Here is a 16,029-nt window from a genome sequence, read left to right as displayed (position 1 = left end):
CTGTTCAGAGTCAAAATCGTCCTCTTCATCAGGATTAAGCATCCTAGAGAGGGCTTGCAGAACAGAGACTGAAGAAATAGTCTCAGTTTCCATCTTTTCCATTTCTGTATTTTCAGATTCCATATTTTCCATTTCTGTATTTTCAGATTCCATATTTTCCATTTCTGTATTTTCAGATTCCATATTTTCCATTTCTGTATTTTCAGATTCCATATTCTGAGGAAGAAGATATTAGAAAAAGGTATTTTACTTTTTTATTTAAGACATGAAGTTTTTTTTATTGTTATATCTCCCTACTTTCCCTGGGTCACTTATTCTTTCCTATTGTCTCTTCCTTGAATATCCTTGTAAACTCCTTCATGTATATGTATTTTGCTAACTCACAGACCTGGGACAGCAAGCAAACTCAAGCATTCAGCCTGCTTTACTAAAACTTCATACTCAAATTAACAAGTGTTTGTTGAGCACCTATTAACAGTGGTTCTTGGGTTTTAGTATGCTTAAGAATCATTCAGGGATTGTTAAACTGTACCTCTGGAGAAAGTGTATGTCAGTGTCAGATAGATTACATGTCATTATTTGGGAATTTATTTTTTGACTATCTTTTTATCTTTCTACTGTGTGCTGTTGAGGTTGTATATTCCATTTAGTGAAAGATGTCACGTGGGGGTTATGCCCCAACGACATTTACTCATTTCATACTTTGACCTCAGGTAGGCCTGTGCCTTCTGTTTTATTTCAATTCTTAATTAACCCTTGATAATGCCTAGAATTATATTGCCATTTGAGAACTCTAATGGGTTGGTCCATTGACTTTAGTGAAAGTTTACACACAGTAAAATAATTGTTTTTCTGATTATAACAGTGGTACTATATATGTCTATTGTGGGCATTTTAAGATATAATACATTAAAAGTCTAAATAAGAAAATCACAACTACCTATAACCTACTATCCAGACATCAGTCTTTTAAATAATCTCTGCCATTATATATTCGGAGTAGGAAATTCAGGATCTTTAAAAATCTTGGAGGTATCAGACTTTAATGAATAACTTTAATAAAAACTGTAGAATTAGGCTTATTGTTAGTGATTTGGGCATAAATATAATAGGAATCTTTTCTGAACTTCTGCTGATATTTTTTAAACATTATTATATAAAATTAACTCACAGGAAACATTTCTTTAGTGCTTTTATTAAATGATCCACACAATTTTTTGCCTTGTGTCTAGAACAATAATACAAAGGGATTCTCAAATGTATGCTGGTAGAGTTACCTGTCAAAATCAATCTGCATGCAGATGGTGTTTCACAAATCTTCTGTCTTATGATTGTTTTACCATTTTTTTCATTTTGAAATGTTTTCCCCGTTTATTTTATATTTGCCAAATTACAAAATCAATATATGTTAACAAGTAAAACAATGCAAAGATATATAAATTAAACAACTACTTATATTGTCCTTCTCCACCAAAATAACCGATATTAACAACATGGTGGACATCCTTACACACTTTTCTCTTTGTTCATGTAAACACACACATGCATATATACACAATAGGGGTTTTAATTTTTTTAAAAAACAATCATATACATTATTATGCAATTTGCCCTTTTCACTTAACAATATACCACGAACATCCCCACAAATTAGTAGAATTCTAGCTTCCCCCTACCCCCACCCAAATTTCTTTACTTACTCACACATTTAAGATATAATTTGTTTAGTTATGTATTTTTCTTTTTGGCTTTCCTTTGTTTTACCATTATTTTGACTTTCTTTTTAAAATAAAGAACTAATCTTGATATCTAGTGAAGATGTCAAGGGTATGAAACAAATATTAAATTGCCCTGTAAGGGTACATTATTTAAATTCTCTATACCTAACTTTCTTTATCTGTAAAATGGGGATAATAACAGTGTCTGTCTCTTAGGGCTATTACAAGTATTAAGTAGCTTAATACTCATAAAGGAGCTTAGAACAGTGCCTGGCATATAGTAACTACTCAACATATATTAGCTATTATTAGTTCTTTAAACATTTAATTTTGGTAGGCATGAATATCACTTCTAATAATGATGCACAATAAGTTAATGATAAAACTCATTACATTGAAAGCTCATTAAATTGGGAAAGGTGAAATAAAAGGTGATAAAACGATCTTCTCTCACAGTATGGTCTGGTAGTCTGCTATGGAAATGAATAACTGACACACATTAAATTAAACAAAAAGGCTCCTGTTTATATTTTAAAATTCCTAGACGATTATGTTCATTAAATATTTACCTAACATTAAAAGCAAAAAGTTTATTGAAACATTTTCTGCCTTTGACAATGAAAGGGAAAAATACATCCAGATATCAGATGCAGTGATATAATTAATGTTTTGAGTGGAGATTGTATAAGCAATGTGACTTTAAAAAACAAATATGGCAGAAATTGTTTATTATGCCGGCATTATGTACCTTACAAAATTGTTGTGATGGTCAAATTATGTAACGTAGGTGAAAGAGTCTGTTAAAATATGAAAATCTACATAAAAATATCATTATTATCTGGCACATGTTGCCAGTACCCACTGATACATGATCATGAGGCTTGGTGAGAGCTCAGTGGTGGGCTGGTGAGAAGAGAATAAAGTGGGACCAGTAAAGCTAACCCATAAGAATGGTATTCAGAAGTCCCAAATATAGTGTCTGAGGTAGCAGTCAGAATTGCTACTCATTTGGTCTCATCTACTTAGAAGGGACATGGCAGCAGGAGTTTCTGGACATGAGCTGTGCTTCAGGGCAGAAGGTTGAATAGTCGTGGTTACAGGGAGGCCTATTTAGGGGGAAGTAGGGTCCTGGCCCATAGGTGAAAGTATAGGATGTTGGGTCCAGTACCTGTGAATTGTAGGGGAGTTGGCAGCTAGATGAGGGTTCAGAATAGGGCAAGGCTCAAGGTTCCAGCTGGAAAAGAGACAACCAGCCAGGCACTGCATCAGTGGCTTTCTTTTGTCACTGGTTACCACAGTGGAGGTTATTGAAGGAAGGTTATGGTTCAGTAGGTACACTGGATACTGGATGTAGGGAAAGCAGATTAATTCAGTCCATACCAGTTAGCTGGGAAAACACTCTGGCCTAATTCTCATTAGGTGAGGGGCAGGGCAGTGTGGGCAGTAGGAAGCTATACCTGTAGACTGAATATCTTCAATACGTGGAGCTAGCACACACTCAAACAGTTGGTGAATGTTGAATAAAGCATGATTAAATTCATGTGAATATTGTATTCCAAAATAGTCACCTTGGAAGGCTATACACTGATCTAAATCATGCTATCAATGCTCAAAATATTTTGGAATTTTTATTTTCATTTGGAATTGCCTTCATATATCACCAAGAAAATAGGTATCATTATGGTATCATTTAGTTTGATTACACATCAGACTCATTTCCAAATGATTTCTAGATATATCAAGATATCATATCTACTTTCAAAACATGAAAATTTGCTTCTTTGGAGATATTCAAAGGAATGTACTACAGGCCTCAAGGTGATTCTAAAAAGGTAGTTTCAAAAATAACTATTTGAGCAATAGCAACATCATTAGAATAAGTGGATTAATTTCTCAAAGTGACTACTTTGAAGAGGAAGCCACTCCTTGGCATGTATATGTTTGTGTTTATTAAATGAATCATTTGCAATAATTCTTAACACTTTATATATCTGAAGCATATTAGGAATTGGACTTAAGGTCAAATTATACTTCCAAATTATGCTGGCATAAAATGGCACAGATTCGAACTATAGCTAAATTGGAGTAGAAACATGATAATAAAATTAGCACTTTAGCAATAATAATTTTTACCATATCATATGTAATAATGATCTTCTGTAAACACAAAATAATAAATCATGACAAGTTTGTTGATATTGTATTTTGAAAACAAAAGAATCAAAATATTTTGTGAATAAATAATTAAATAGTTCAAAGTCTCAAAAGAAAAACAATTACATGAATTTTTGGAAAAAAATTCTAAATTTAATGGAAATGAAGATTCTACTAGTTTTTTTTAGAAGTCTAACAAATTAAAATAATTTATTAAAAATATTAAAGTTCATTTGACACAAACAGATCACATTTGAAAAACGAAAGCAAGATGCCTTTTTACGAAACTATGCAGTGTTAGTTTGTAGGGCTATCTTTTATTTGTAAATTTGTTATGCATTTAAGTTCATCTAGAGTTTGGCAATCAAGGGCCTTCAGGATATAGCCCATCCTAATTATCTGCCCTCCCCTCCTAGTATTCTCCTACATTCTGCATTCTGTTAAAAACTGAACTGCTTATTAAACATACCCTAAAATTTCCTGCCTTTGTACCTTGGAATGTATTCTTCTTTTTGCCTAGATTACTTGGGTAGTATAGTGTAGTGATTTAAAAAAAGATTCTGGAGCCATACTGCCTATGTTTGAATCTGGCACTGCTACTTAAATAGGCCAAGAATGGCTCTTTGACTTTAATTGATGGAAAGTCTAGGTTAAATTAGTGAAAATTCTGAATTATATACTATTGAAAAATAAATATTTTATTAGTTCAAGTATATATGGTAAATAAAATCAGGATTATAAATAATCACCAAATAGTATCCTTTTGGAACATAATAGGTAAAAATATATACCTATGTAAAATATTGACTGTTTATAGCTGAATGATTTCAAAGCATTCCAAATTCATTTATTCTCTAAATAAATTTGGCATTTCTTATGTAACTTTATTTATATAGTGCTTTATTTAGCAATCCTTCCATTAAAATTCTTCTGAGAACACAAAAGTAAACATCACTTCTGCCTATGTCTGAATTCAATTATAATATACTTGCTATTTTTTTTAAAAAAATTTTTGATTAATTAATTTTTGATTAATTATTTTTGATAATTTTAATCAGTGATTCCCTGCCTATTAAAAAGAATTCAACTTTCACTGCCATTAAATGTACCAACCCATAAGTAAGTATGGGAACTTACAAAGTTTTTGTTACAAATCAAAAATATATTTAACGGAAGATGCTTTCGAAAGTACCTGGAATCTTTCTTAAACCTAAAAATCAAGAAATGACCTTTTTTTGGTTGCTGCCTGGTATGGCGATCTGAACCCTTGACCTTGGTGTTGTCAGCACTATGCTCTAATCAACTGAGCTAATTGGCCAGCCCCCAATCCTTTTTGAAAAGTGGGTTTTTATATGGAGAGGCAGATCTTTAGTTTCTATAGAATTCATCCCGCGTTACCAAAAGCTGAATAGTACATTTCAGACAAACTTAATACACTTGTCAAATTTTCTCTTTGTTGCTCTATCTCGGTCTCATACTCCACCTCTATCTAAAAAGGAGTTAGGGTGGCACATTTTTTTTCGGTACTTTGAAATTTTCTCCTCAACTGCCCTGTTTTCTTCATTCCCTCAGGAAATAGTCTGTTCTGAATCCTTATCACAACAAGAAGTTCTTAGGAGAAATGACCTCTATCTCTCTGGTCAAACTCTGTTCTCTGCCCTCGCTCAGATTCAATTTTTTGGACACAGTTCCTCACCTTTTGAAAGATACAGTCAAACGACATATAATACTTAACTCTCCCAATCAGCCCTGGGTGGGTAGCAGGTTTTCTAGGTACGAGTAGTCTCTTCACACTGCACTCCGGCCTACTCCTCAGCGGATCTGACCAAAAGAACGTTCAGGCCACAACGTTCAAGTTCTCTCACGCAGGGCGCCGTTCACGTAGGGCGTAGCAATGGCCGACTTTATCAGACTGAACAGTTACACGACCACCCGCCCCCGCCCCGTCCCCCGTATATCCTAACTAAGGCATGATGGTCCAGAATAAATCGTGCCTGTTTAAGTAAAACGGAAGGTACAGTGGCTGCTTCAGTTTGGAGCACCCGGATCTATTTATAAGGAAACACGGTTTACCCTCTCAAATTAGTCATTTTTAGCGGGAAGGGAGAACCAATAAGTGCGTGTGTGAGAGTTGAGAGGCCAGTTGGAAAGCCTTCCAATGGTAATTTTGGCCTTTCAACAGTTGACCGGCATCCATTTCTTGTATGCTACCAGTGGTCCATCTCTCACATCCTGTGAGACCGAGTTTTGTTAGGACAGCGGAATTTAGGGAACGGATCTCCTCTACTTTGTGCAACTTGTGGCTTTATTGGGTATCTCTCAGAGTTCTAAGTAGAGGTCTTCCTAGTTTCTCTAATAGCCACAGCATCCGAGAACCCCGCCTTTCCCCCTCCTGAGGTTCGGGTTTCCTCCTCACCTTGGTCAGTTTTCCCGTCGCTGACTAGGCTCCGAAAATAGACTGCGGAGAGATCTGCGTCTCTTTGTTGCCAAGGTAACAACCGCCTCACTCCCCCTGCCCCCTCCGACCTCTGGGTTCCCGCTTGACTTTCCTGGCCAATCACAGAAGAGTCTCCCTTAAAAATAACACCAGACTCAGCCAATCCGAGCGCGTCCCGATCGGGGTCACTGACCGCCCTTTCTAGTTAAATAGGTCGACCCCTAGTAAGTCTCCGACTCCGTTAGCTTCACTCCAGAGAGAACCTGCCCAGCAGAAGGCCTGGGCCTTGGGACTCTAGCAGGTCCGGGCCCGCCCCTATGGCTGCTTCGCAGTCCCTGCCCATTTACTTTGGGTCTGGGAGATGGAGCGGCGGTTACCATCAAGGTAACTTTGTAGGATTTTCGTTTGTCCCGGTTGTTTGTAGCCGTTGCTGTCCATTACGCTTTTCCTGAGCGTGAATCCCAGACCTGAGATTTCTATCTCCCGCCGATCCGGGGCGGCGCGGGTGGAAGGGTAGTGTCGGCTGGGCCGGGTGTTGTGAATGTTTTGCTGTCGCTCCGCGCGCACTCCCCAGCTCCCCGCCCCTTCCCCACCCCCCGCGACAGACACACACTTTGTGCTTCCGTCCAGGAGGCTGTGCGTGTGTGTGTGTCTAGTTTGGGATCGCGCTTTTTATTCTCCGCCGTGGGCAAGCTTTCGGGCCCGAAGCCCCAGGGAGAGCACCCGGTCGGCCGCTATGCCGCTCCTATGGGGCATGGGCTGGAGCTACGAGTCTCTCCCATTCTCGGGAAAATCGCGGGATCGGGTGCCCTGCTTTTCCCGCCTTGAAGTGGAAAAGCTCTGTGCGCCGCCCGCTAGCCACTGCTTGGGAATCTGGGTGTCTTCACGTAGAGGTACAGTTGTGTCCTGAGTGTCCCATGAATTCAGTAGTTTTGGTTTTAAACCAAAGGGAGGGGGGAGGAATGACGTAATAAATATTTGGAGTATTCGGGACTGATTAGAGGATGGTTTTAATAAATGGTTACTTTCCATGATTCAGGGATTGGAATTCGATTATGAATGAACTAAACTGCTTTCCTTCTTTCTGCTACCATGCTTTTTTTTTTTTTTTTTTTTTTAACTTCCACCCCATGTGGCAGAGGGGATAGTGAAGTTTCAGTGACTTGTTCATTCTACTCGTTATTATCCACGGTAAACAAAAAATGGAGGTAGATTATTTAAGTTATTGGCTAAAGTAATTGGCTTTCTGGCCAAATTACCTGCACCACAATTTTCCTTATTATTGTGCAGGATCAGAGTTTAAGTGTCTTGCATTTTGTTAATTCTCTAGATACTTGTGGAGCTTAAGTTATATATGTTATGCCATCTCTTTTTCCTTGCTTGCTTTTTTGTTTTTATTCTGCCTCATTGTGTATTATTCTAAGTCTGTGATGCCCGGCTAGTGTTTTTCAGAACTTTTGACTGTGACTCACAGTAAGAAATAAATTTTATATTGTGACCTCGTATACACATACACAATATATAACTGACAACCGTTTTGCAGAAACAGTACTTACTCATGCAATGTACTATGATATTCCAATCATATTTTTAAAAATGTAGACCACATTTTACATTGTCATTCGCAGTTTGAAAGACACTGGCCTTAGACATTTGATTTTCAAACTTGTGTGTACACTTAGGGAATTTATTAGAAATGCAGATTGCCCTGGCTCATTCCAGAAATTGGTTCCATGGGTCTGTGGTGGGACCTAGGAAGGTGTGTGATATAGAATATAAGAAGTGCTTGGTACAGTGCCAGATGCACAGGTTTTCAATAAATACTAGATTTCTTCTTGAGGAACAAATGTTATTTATCTTTGGGATATAATTGCAAGGTGGAGTCCAATGCTAAGCACTATTTTCCCCCAGGTTGTGGAGGTAGGGGAGAGGGGATGGGTCCAGGATCTGAGATGAATCTTCAAGCACTTGGCTTCTATGCAGAATGTCGTAAATACAGAAACTTAGAGGTTGAGGAACATAGATATTAGAAAGGTTCAATGACTTGCCCAGGGTCATTCTGTCAGTGCGTGTATCTCAGAGAGTAGAACTCATTTGATCAAGTCTAATATTCTTGTTCATTCTGCCTTGATAGCCGATTGTATCCGGAGGTGTAAGTTCAAACAGCAGGAGAGCTTCCCTAACTTGCCTATCCCAGAGCTGAAGCAACTAAATTTGACTGCTAGCTTGGTTTTAAAGTAAAGAAACTAGAAAGATCCAAAAGATTAGCAAATATGCCCAAAGTTTCTGTGGATTTATAGCTATGAAAAAGGGATATAGTTTAACTAATTTTTCTGGTTAAATAGTTTATTAAATGAGCATTGAAAGAAATTAAGGATGAAAAATTTCACTCAATTCGACTGCCATAATATAATATATCTAATAGTTCTGTTCCCCTCCTATCCTTATCCATATGTTCCCATATTTATACATGATTGTGATCCTTGTGAATAGTTTTTTTATTCTTTTCATTTTATACTGTTCTGGGAATTTTTTTCTATGTTGTGATAGTCTTTATATTTTCTATTATTAATAACAGCCTAATATTCCATAGAATGAGTTGGCTATAATTTACTTAGCTTAACTAAACCAACAACAGAAGACTTATTCCCAGTTGTTCCATGTTATAAAAAGAGTATTGTAAAGTCTTGGTTATTTAAAATCGTTTATGTAACTTTTGTTTTTCATGACACTGGGGTCAAGAGGAAGCCTAACAGGAAGGCCAGGGACCTGAGCTGGGAGTTTTCGCCCACCCCACTTGGATGTATGGTTTGACCATCTAGGTTTCTATGTGCTAGAGCAGCAGTGACCAATCGTGGTGGTACATTTTATACATATGTTAGGTTAAATGAATTTTTTTTTTTTACTAATAAGTATAGACATTTTCAAAACGAATTACTTAAAAATATATGAATCATCGCAGGTCCAAGCAGATTCAAGAGCCATAATAACATTCACACTGATGAGTTTTTTTGTGAATGTTTTTTTCAAAGATTATGAGTGTGTGTTAATTTGTAATTAAAAACATTTTTACAAAGGAGCCAATTAAGTTCACTGGAAGAATAAAAGCTGTAATTGGTCTATATTAGCACATCTCCCTTTTCAAAGCACATGTATTGTCTTTTCTGTTATTCTAAAATATTAAGTATTCCCTCTTTTAAAAATTATGGAATATGTCAAACTTATTATAAAATTATAATATAATATATAAAGTTATATAATTATATTTATATTTGAATATAATTATAAAATTATGAAGTATGTTAAAAATTATGAAGATGTCAATAAAAAATACAGAAGCTGTTGTAACCATAATCAATGCACCCACCTAAGATTTAATAATTGTTAAAATTTTTACAAATTTTCTTTAGATATTGGTTTTTCTTAAGAAGGAAAACATTTCTTTAGATATTGATTTTTCCTAAGAAGGAAAACCTTACAGCTACATCTTTGTACCCCTTCTCAGTCTCATTTCCTTCCCATTCCAGAGATAATGGCTTTTCCGAAGTTGGTATATATTTTTTCAATCTGTGTTTATAAGTGCACTGAAATGTGACCATAAATGATTTGTAATATATTGTTTTGTGTGTCTTTAACATTTACATAAATGGTATACCATACTTACTTTTCTGCAACTTTTTTTGTCGAAATTGTTTTTGAGATTTCTAAATGTTAGACAGTTATTTATTTATTTTTTATTGCTGTATGGTATTTCATGACTGTACCACTTTTAAAAATCTTCATTCCCCTATTGGAGGACACTTAGGTTGTTTCAGGTATGCAGATATTCATGTAAATCTTCCAAATATCATATGATTCTACTTAAATGAGGTATCTAGAATAAGGAAATTCAGGGACAGAAAGTGAAATAGAGGTTATCAGGGGCAGGGGGAGAGTGGAATGGGAAGAGTTTTGTAAATAAGGGGTACTTCAGAAAGTTTGTGGAAAGTATGAGGCCCTGAAAAAAGTGAAAATTTATTTTAAAAAATAAATTTACATTATACTAGCCAAGACCTCTTATTTTGTAAAATGATGTCTTTTGAGATCTTTAAATGACAACCTTTATTACTTGCGTGCTTGTAAAAAAAATTTATGAATACCATGCGTCAGAATTCTCCAGTTTTTTTTTTCTACTTCTCCAAAGTTTTGGTGAAGATTCTTCTAAATATGGGTATTTCTTTGAGGCTTTCTTTTGCATTTGAATCCCATTCCTCCTTTGTTTCCTTGACTAGTTCTTTCAAGTGTTTTACTCTCTTCTCTTTTTCTCCCCCCCCCCAACACTTCTGTTCCTTCCTCCCCTATGCTCTGCCCTCTCTTGGGTCCCTCAGCTTCCTTCCCATGCATAGCCACACCTTTGAGACTCTTCTTCCCTTCCTTCCCCTAACATAAACATACCCTGCCCTCCCCTAGGGCCTGACTCCTAGGACCTAGTGGGTCCTTCTGCCATCTTCCCCTTTGGTCCCATCTTGGTCTTTCATTTTCCAATTTTGTAAACTGTTAAAATCATTCACTGAAAATGAGACCTGCTTCATGGCAATTCAGACTTCTGCAATATCATACTTTTAATATTTGGAGAACTGGTCTTAATTTGGGGATTTTGAAATAAAAAAAAAAAACTTCTACCTCTTAAAGTTAGATTCTGACTTTATGGCTTTGAGAAGTTATAGTATGAAGGAGAAAAAAGGACTTAATGTGAAAGATAATCAATAAGTTATACTGTTTAAGATGTTTAGCATGAACTCAAAATCAATGTACCATTTTCAGAAGCCCTATATTTTGTTTTGGCATAAAATAAAATGATCACTGTTAGAAGTTTGATCCCTCCCTGTTTCCTTCAAAATGCCTGTGCTAATTTCTCCTCACCTTTTACACTTCTCTCAGACATTTAGAATAAAACATTAGTAGCTCAGTTTCTACTTCAACGTTTTCTACAAGATATCTGTTGGGATATTTTATTGAGATTTTATGAACCTGTAGATCAATTTAGGGAGAAATAGCATCTTAATAATTCTTATCCAAAAAAAAAAAAAGTTTCTACTTCAAGAGTTGACAACCATAACTACCAGTGGCAAAGGTCCTCACTGTGCTTCAAGGCTTAGATTTTTCTTCTTTCTTCTTCAGTACTTTTTCTGGAAGCCTTTATATCTTGGTGGAACAAGGGGTTTCTTCAGTGCATTTGTACTTTTGCTCATCTGCCTCTCTAATTAATGATATGTTAACGAACCATATGTATTGTCAGAGGTTATTATTTATAGGAATGGTTCTATAACATGACTAATTACATTGCATGAATTTTCAGGCCAGCTCTCTTAGTCATGATGTTCTTGAGAAGGTGGAGTGCATTCGTAGAACTTGATTGTTGTCAGGTGACTAGACAGTTTAGAGGAAATGTTACCTCTAAGGAAGAATAGTCTTATTTGCTTCCAAGAAGGTAAGAACAATTTTTAATAAATTATATGGCTGAGCTTCTATTCTGGTCACCTCTTGACAGTCATTTCTCAAAGTAATGTAAGGGAATAGTAGTACGAATGATTCCCCCAAAATCATTTATACTTTGTGAGACAGAAGCCCCTAAACATTTATGATGAAATGGCTTATAATAGGTACTTGAGCTTGTCTTGTTTCTGCCTTTTGAGAAGCAGTAGATTTATCTTCTTAATGATGTGTTGCCTAAGCTAGTATTAGAAAAGAAGTATTGTGTCCAGTTCCTTCACTTATTAGTTGCTTGACCTTAGGAAAGTTTAGTGTCTCAGAGCCTCAGTTTCTTCAGCTATAGAACAGAGATCAAAATTCCTTTTTTATTTGTTGTTAGGTAATTAAAGATTTCAGATTCAATAAGTGCTTCCTTTTATCTTTTTCCCTTTATATTACATTAAGAAGTCCAAGAACTTGAGTGATAAAGTAGTATGTCCTGAATTGACCTATCACCATTTATTGATTGTAGATCAGGTTTCCTTCTACCCAGAACACTCCCAGCATCAATAAATGACAGTAGGTAGTACACAGAGCAGATAATTTGCATGTTGATAAATGAGATAGATGTACAGTACTTTTTTTGGAATTGTAATTTGAAATCCAATTTATGTTCACTCTCTGGGCCAGCTGAGAGTGTTCCATAATTATCCTCGATTTGCTGATCCTTCACTGACAACAAGGATAACCCCGGGATTATATTTTGGTAAGCTTTCACAAAGCACTTTATATTAAATTAAATTAGACAAGGTAATATATGCAGAGTCATTTGTGAACTTAATTTAAAAAATATTTTGGTTACTCACTTAGTGGAACTGCCAGAATTTTAGAAGTGAGGAAACTGAGGCTCCAATGCATTTAAGTGACTAGAACAGTCTGGCAGGCACCAGCACTCATTGAATTGTTTTCTTTCTCTCCAGCCTTTCAGTTAATTCATTAAGCCTTATTTAGACTGAACTGCCAGACAGGAAACATCTGCCCATTTCCAGTAGCCCTTCCAGTGAGCTTTGATGATTTCTTTGGGCCTAGTGGGTTTTCTGCAGAAGCCCTTTACCATCTACTATTTCTTTCTTTGAATATATGTGCTTGCATTGGGACATCCAAGATAGAACCGTAAGCTGGGCTCAACATACGAAGCTGTGGTTTTGTCAACTTTAAGTTCCTGTAGTTAGGCTGTGTAAGGAGAGGTCACTTAGAGGAGGAATACAGGTTGGCTGGAGCAACTCAACAAGGCAGAGACAGATATTCTTGATAGCCATGGACAGGAGAGAGTACGGGTCTGTCTTCCATTTTTTAATAAAGCAGTGATATGCATGGGGAAGCTAAAGCATGCTGAGATCCTGTCAAAAAAGGATAGGGAATACTGATTAACTTTAGGCTTTGTTAGAAAAACATGAATTTAAGTCTGTATGTTAAAGAATCCAAGAGACTCATGCAAATTAATATAATTAGAATGTGTAATTTCCAAGCCTGGGAAAAATTAAGGGAATAAAGGAAATTCCATCAATCCAAATACATAGAAAAGGAGAATAGATACACGGAGCATGACAAATAAAAAACACAAAGATGGAAGAAAAAGTCTAATTGTATCAGTAGTCACAATAGATGTAAATAAGATAAATTCACTTATTAAGAGAGTGTCAGATTGAATTTAAAATTTTTCCACTATGCTGTTTGCAAAAACCACACTTAAAATGACACACAAAGATTGAAAACAAGGGGATGGAAAAAGATACATTAGTCAAATAATAGCTGAAAGAAAAATGGTGAGACAACATCAGTGTCAGACAAAATATGATTTAAGGCAATTTAGTAATAAACCGACACTTCACAATGATGAAAGGTAGAAAATCTACCAAGAGACTATCAATCATGAGCTCTATATAGCCTTTAACAACATACTCTTGAAATATATAAAGCAAAAAGCACTTGGATTATAAGGAGAAATTGACAGTTCATAATAAAGGAAGGCTTTTAAAGCATCTTTGTCAGAAACAGGTTAAGCAAAATAGATTTTAAAAAAATTAAGTTAGGGATATGAAAGATTTAATTTAAATGAGTCGGAAGGGAAAGAATCTTTTTTTTTTTTTAACTGAAGCACAATTGATTATATATATGTTTGGGGTACAGTGTTGACTACCATCACTTGTGTACAACATATGATGATCAAATCAATATTATCAGCATATTCATTATTACAAATCATAATTATTTTTTATGTCCCTTACCCACTTTCTCCCCAACCTCCCTTTCCCTACCCCCACCTCTAGTAACCACAGATGTGTTCCCTCCTTCTGAAAGATCAACATATTATTGTGGGCTTTTCTTTCTTTCCTCCCTCCCTTCCTTCTTTCCTTCTTAGCACCCACTTATGAATAAGGACATGCAGTATTTCTCTTTCTGTGTCTGGCTCATTTCACTTAACATAATTTTCTCCAAACTCATCCATGTTGCTGCAAATGGTAGAATTTCTTTTTTTTTTTATGGCTGAGTAATATTCCATTGTGTACATATACCACATTTTCCTTATCCAATCCTTCTGTTGATGGATATTCCATATTTTGGCTATTGTAAACAGAGCTGAGATGAACACGGGAGTGCAGGATCCCTTCAGCATGATGATTTCCATTCCTTTGGGTATGTACACAGAAGTGAGATGGCTGGATCATACTGTAGTTCTACTTATAGTTGTTTCAGAAATCTCCATACTGTTTTCTGTTATGACTGTACTAATTTACAGTCCCACCAACAGTGTGGGAGAGTTCCTCTTTCTCCACATCCTCAACAGCATTTGTTGTTCTCGATCTTTTTAATACTGGCCCATCTAACTGGGGTGAGATGATATCTCAATGTGATTTTTTTTTTTTTAATTTTATATATTTATTTATTTATTTTTTTAAGTTTTATTTTGTCGATATACATTGTAGCTGATTATTGCTCCCCATCACCAAAACCTCCCTCCCTTCTCCCTCCCCCCCTCCCCCCAACAATGTCCTTTCTGTTTGCTTGTCGTATCAACTTCAAGTAGTTGTGGTTGTTATATCTTCTTCCCCCCCCCCCGGTTTGTGTGTGTGTGTGTGTGTGTGTGTGTGTGTGTGAATTTATATATTAATTTTTAGCTCCCACCAATAAGTGAGAACATGTGGTATTTCTCTTTCTGTGCCTGACTCGTTTCACTTAATATAATTCTCTCAAGGTCCATCCATGTTGTTGCAAATGGCAGTATTTCATTCGTTTTTATAGCTGAGTAGTATTCCATTGTGTAGATGTACCACATTTTCCGTATCCACTCCTCCGATGATGGACATTTGGGCTGGTTCCAACTCTTGGCTATTGTAAAGAGTGCTGTGATGAACATTGGGGAACAGGTATACCTTCAACTTGATGATTTCCATTCCTCTGGGTATATTCCCAACAGTGGGATAGCTGGGTCGTATGGTAGATCTATCTGCAATTGTTTGAGGAACCTCCATACCATTTTCCATAGAGGCTGCACCATTTTGCAGTCCCACCAACAATGTATGAGAGTTCCTTTTTCTCCGCAACCTCGCCAGCATTTATCGTTCAGAGTCTTTTGGATTTTAGCCATCCTAACTGGGGTTAGATGGTATCTCAATGTGGTTTTGATTTGCATTTCCCGGATGCTGAGTGATGTTGAGCATTTTTTCATATGTCTGTTGTCCATTTGTATATCTTCCTTAGAGAAATGCCTACTTAGCTCTTTTGCCCAGTTTTTAATTGGGTTGCTTGTTTTCTTCTTGTAAAGTTGTTTGAGTTCCTTATATATTCTGGATATTAATCCTTTGTCAGATGTATATTTTGCAAATATTTTCTCCCACTCTGTTGGTTGTCTTTTAACTCTGTTAATTGTTTCTTTTGCTGTGCAGAAGCTTTTTAGTTTGATATAATCCCATTTGTTTATTTTTCCTTTGGTTGCCCGTGCTTTTGGGGTTGTATTCATGAAGTCTGTGCCCAGTCCTATTTCCTGAAGTGTATCGCCTATGTTTTCTTTAAGAAGTTTTATTGTTTCAGGGTGTATATTTAAATCCTTAATCCATTTTGAGTTGATTTTAGTATACGGTGAGAGGTATGGATCTAGTTTCATTCTCCTGCATATGGATATCCAGTTATCCCAGCACCATTTGCTGAAGAGGCAGTCCCTTCCCCAGTGAATAGGCTTGGTGCCTTTGTCAAAGATCAGATGGCAGT

General features: G+C 36.2%; 2 protein-coding genes across 4 annotated transcripts in view; one reads left to right on the top strand and one right to left on the bottom strand.

Moving 5' to 3' along the window:
* DNAAF6 (dynein axonemal assembly factor 6) overlaps positions 1-183 on the bottom strand; it is a 29,718-nt gene extending 29,535 nt beyond the window's left edge. Inside the window, exon 1 of the mRNA XM_063084857.1 lies at positions 1-183. Coding sequence (XP_062940927.1) covers positions 1-183 — 183 coding nt within the window.
* A 6,376-nt stretch (positions 184-6,559) lies between these two features.
* Positions 6,560-16,029, top strand: part of NUP62CL (nucleoporin 62 C-terminal like) — an 80,574-nt gene continuing 71,104 nt past the window's right edge. For all 3 annotated transcript variants that reach the window (XM_063084166.1, XM_063084167.1, XM_063084168.1), the window contains exon 1: positions 6,560-6,693. In XM_063084166.1, coding sequence (XP_062940236.1) covers positions 6,627-6,693 — 67 coding nt within the window. In that variant the 5' untranslated portion in view covers positions 6,560-6,626. The remainder of the gene's footprint in view (positions 6,694-16,029) is intronic.

Source organism: Cynocephalus volans, chromosome X (assembly GCF_027409185.1).
Source record: "Cynocephalus volans isolate mCynVol1 chromosome X, mCynVol1.pri, whole genome shotgun sequence".
Classification (NCBI taxonomy): domain Eukaryota; kingdom Metazoa; phylum Chordata; class Mammalia; order Dermoptera; family Cynocephalidae; genus Cynocephalus; species Cynocephalus volans.
The sequence above is the reverse complement of the archived record's forward strand: the minus strand, read 5'-3'. Positions and strand labels throughout refer to the sequence as shown.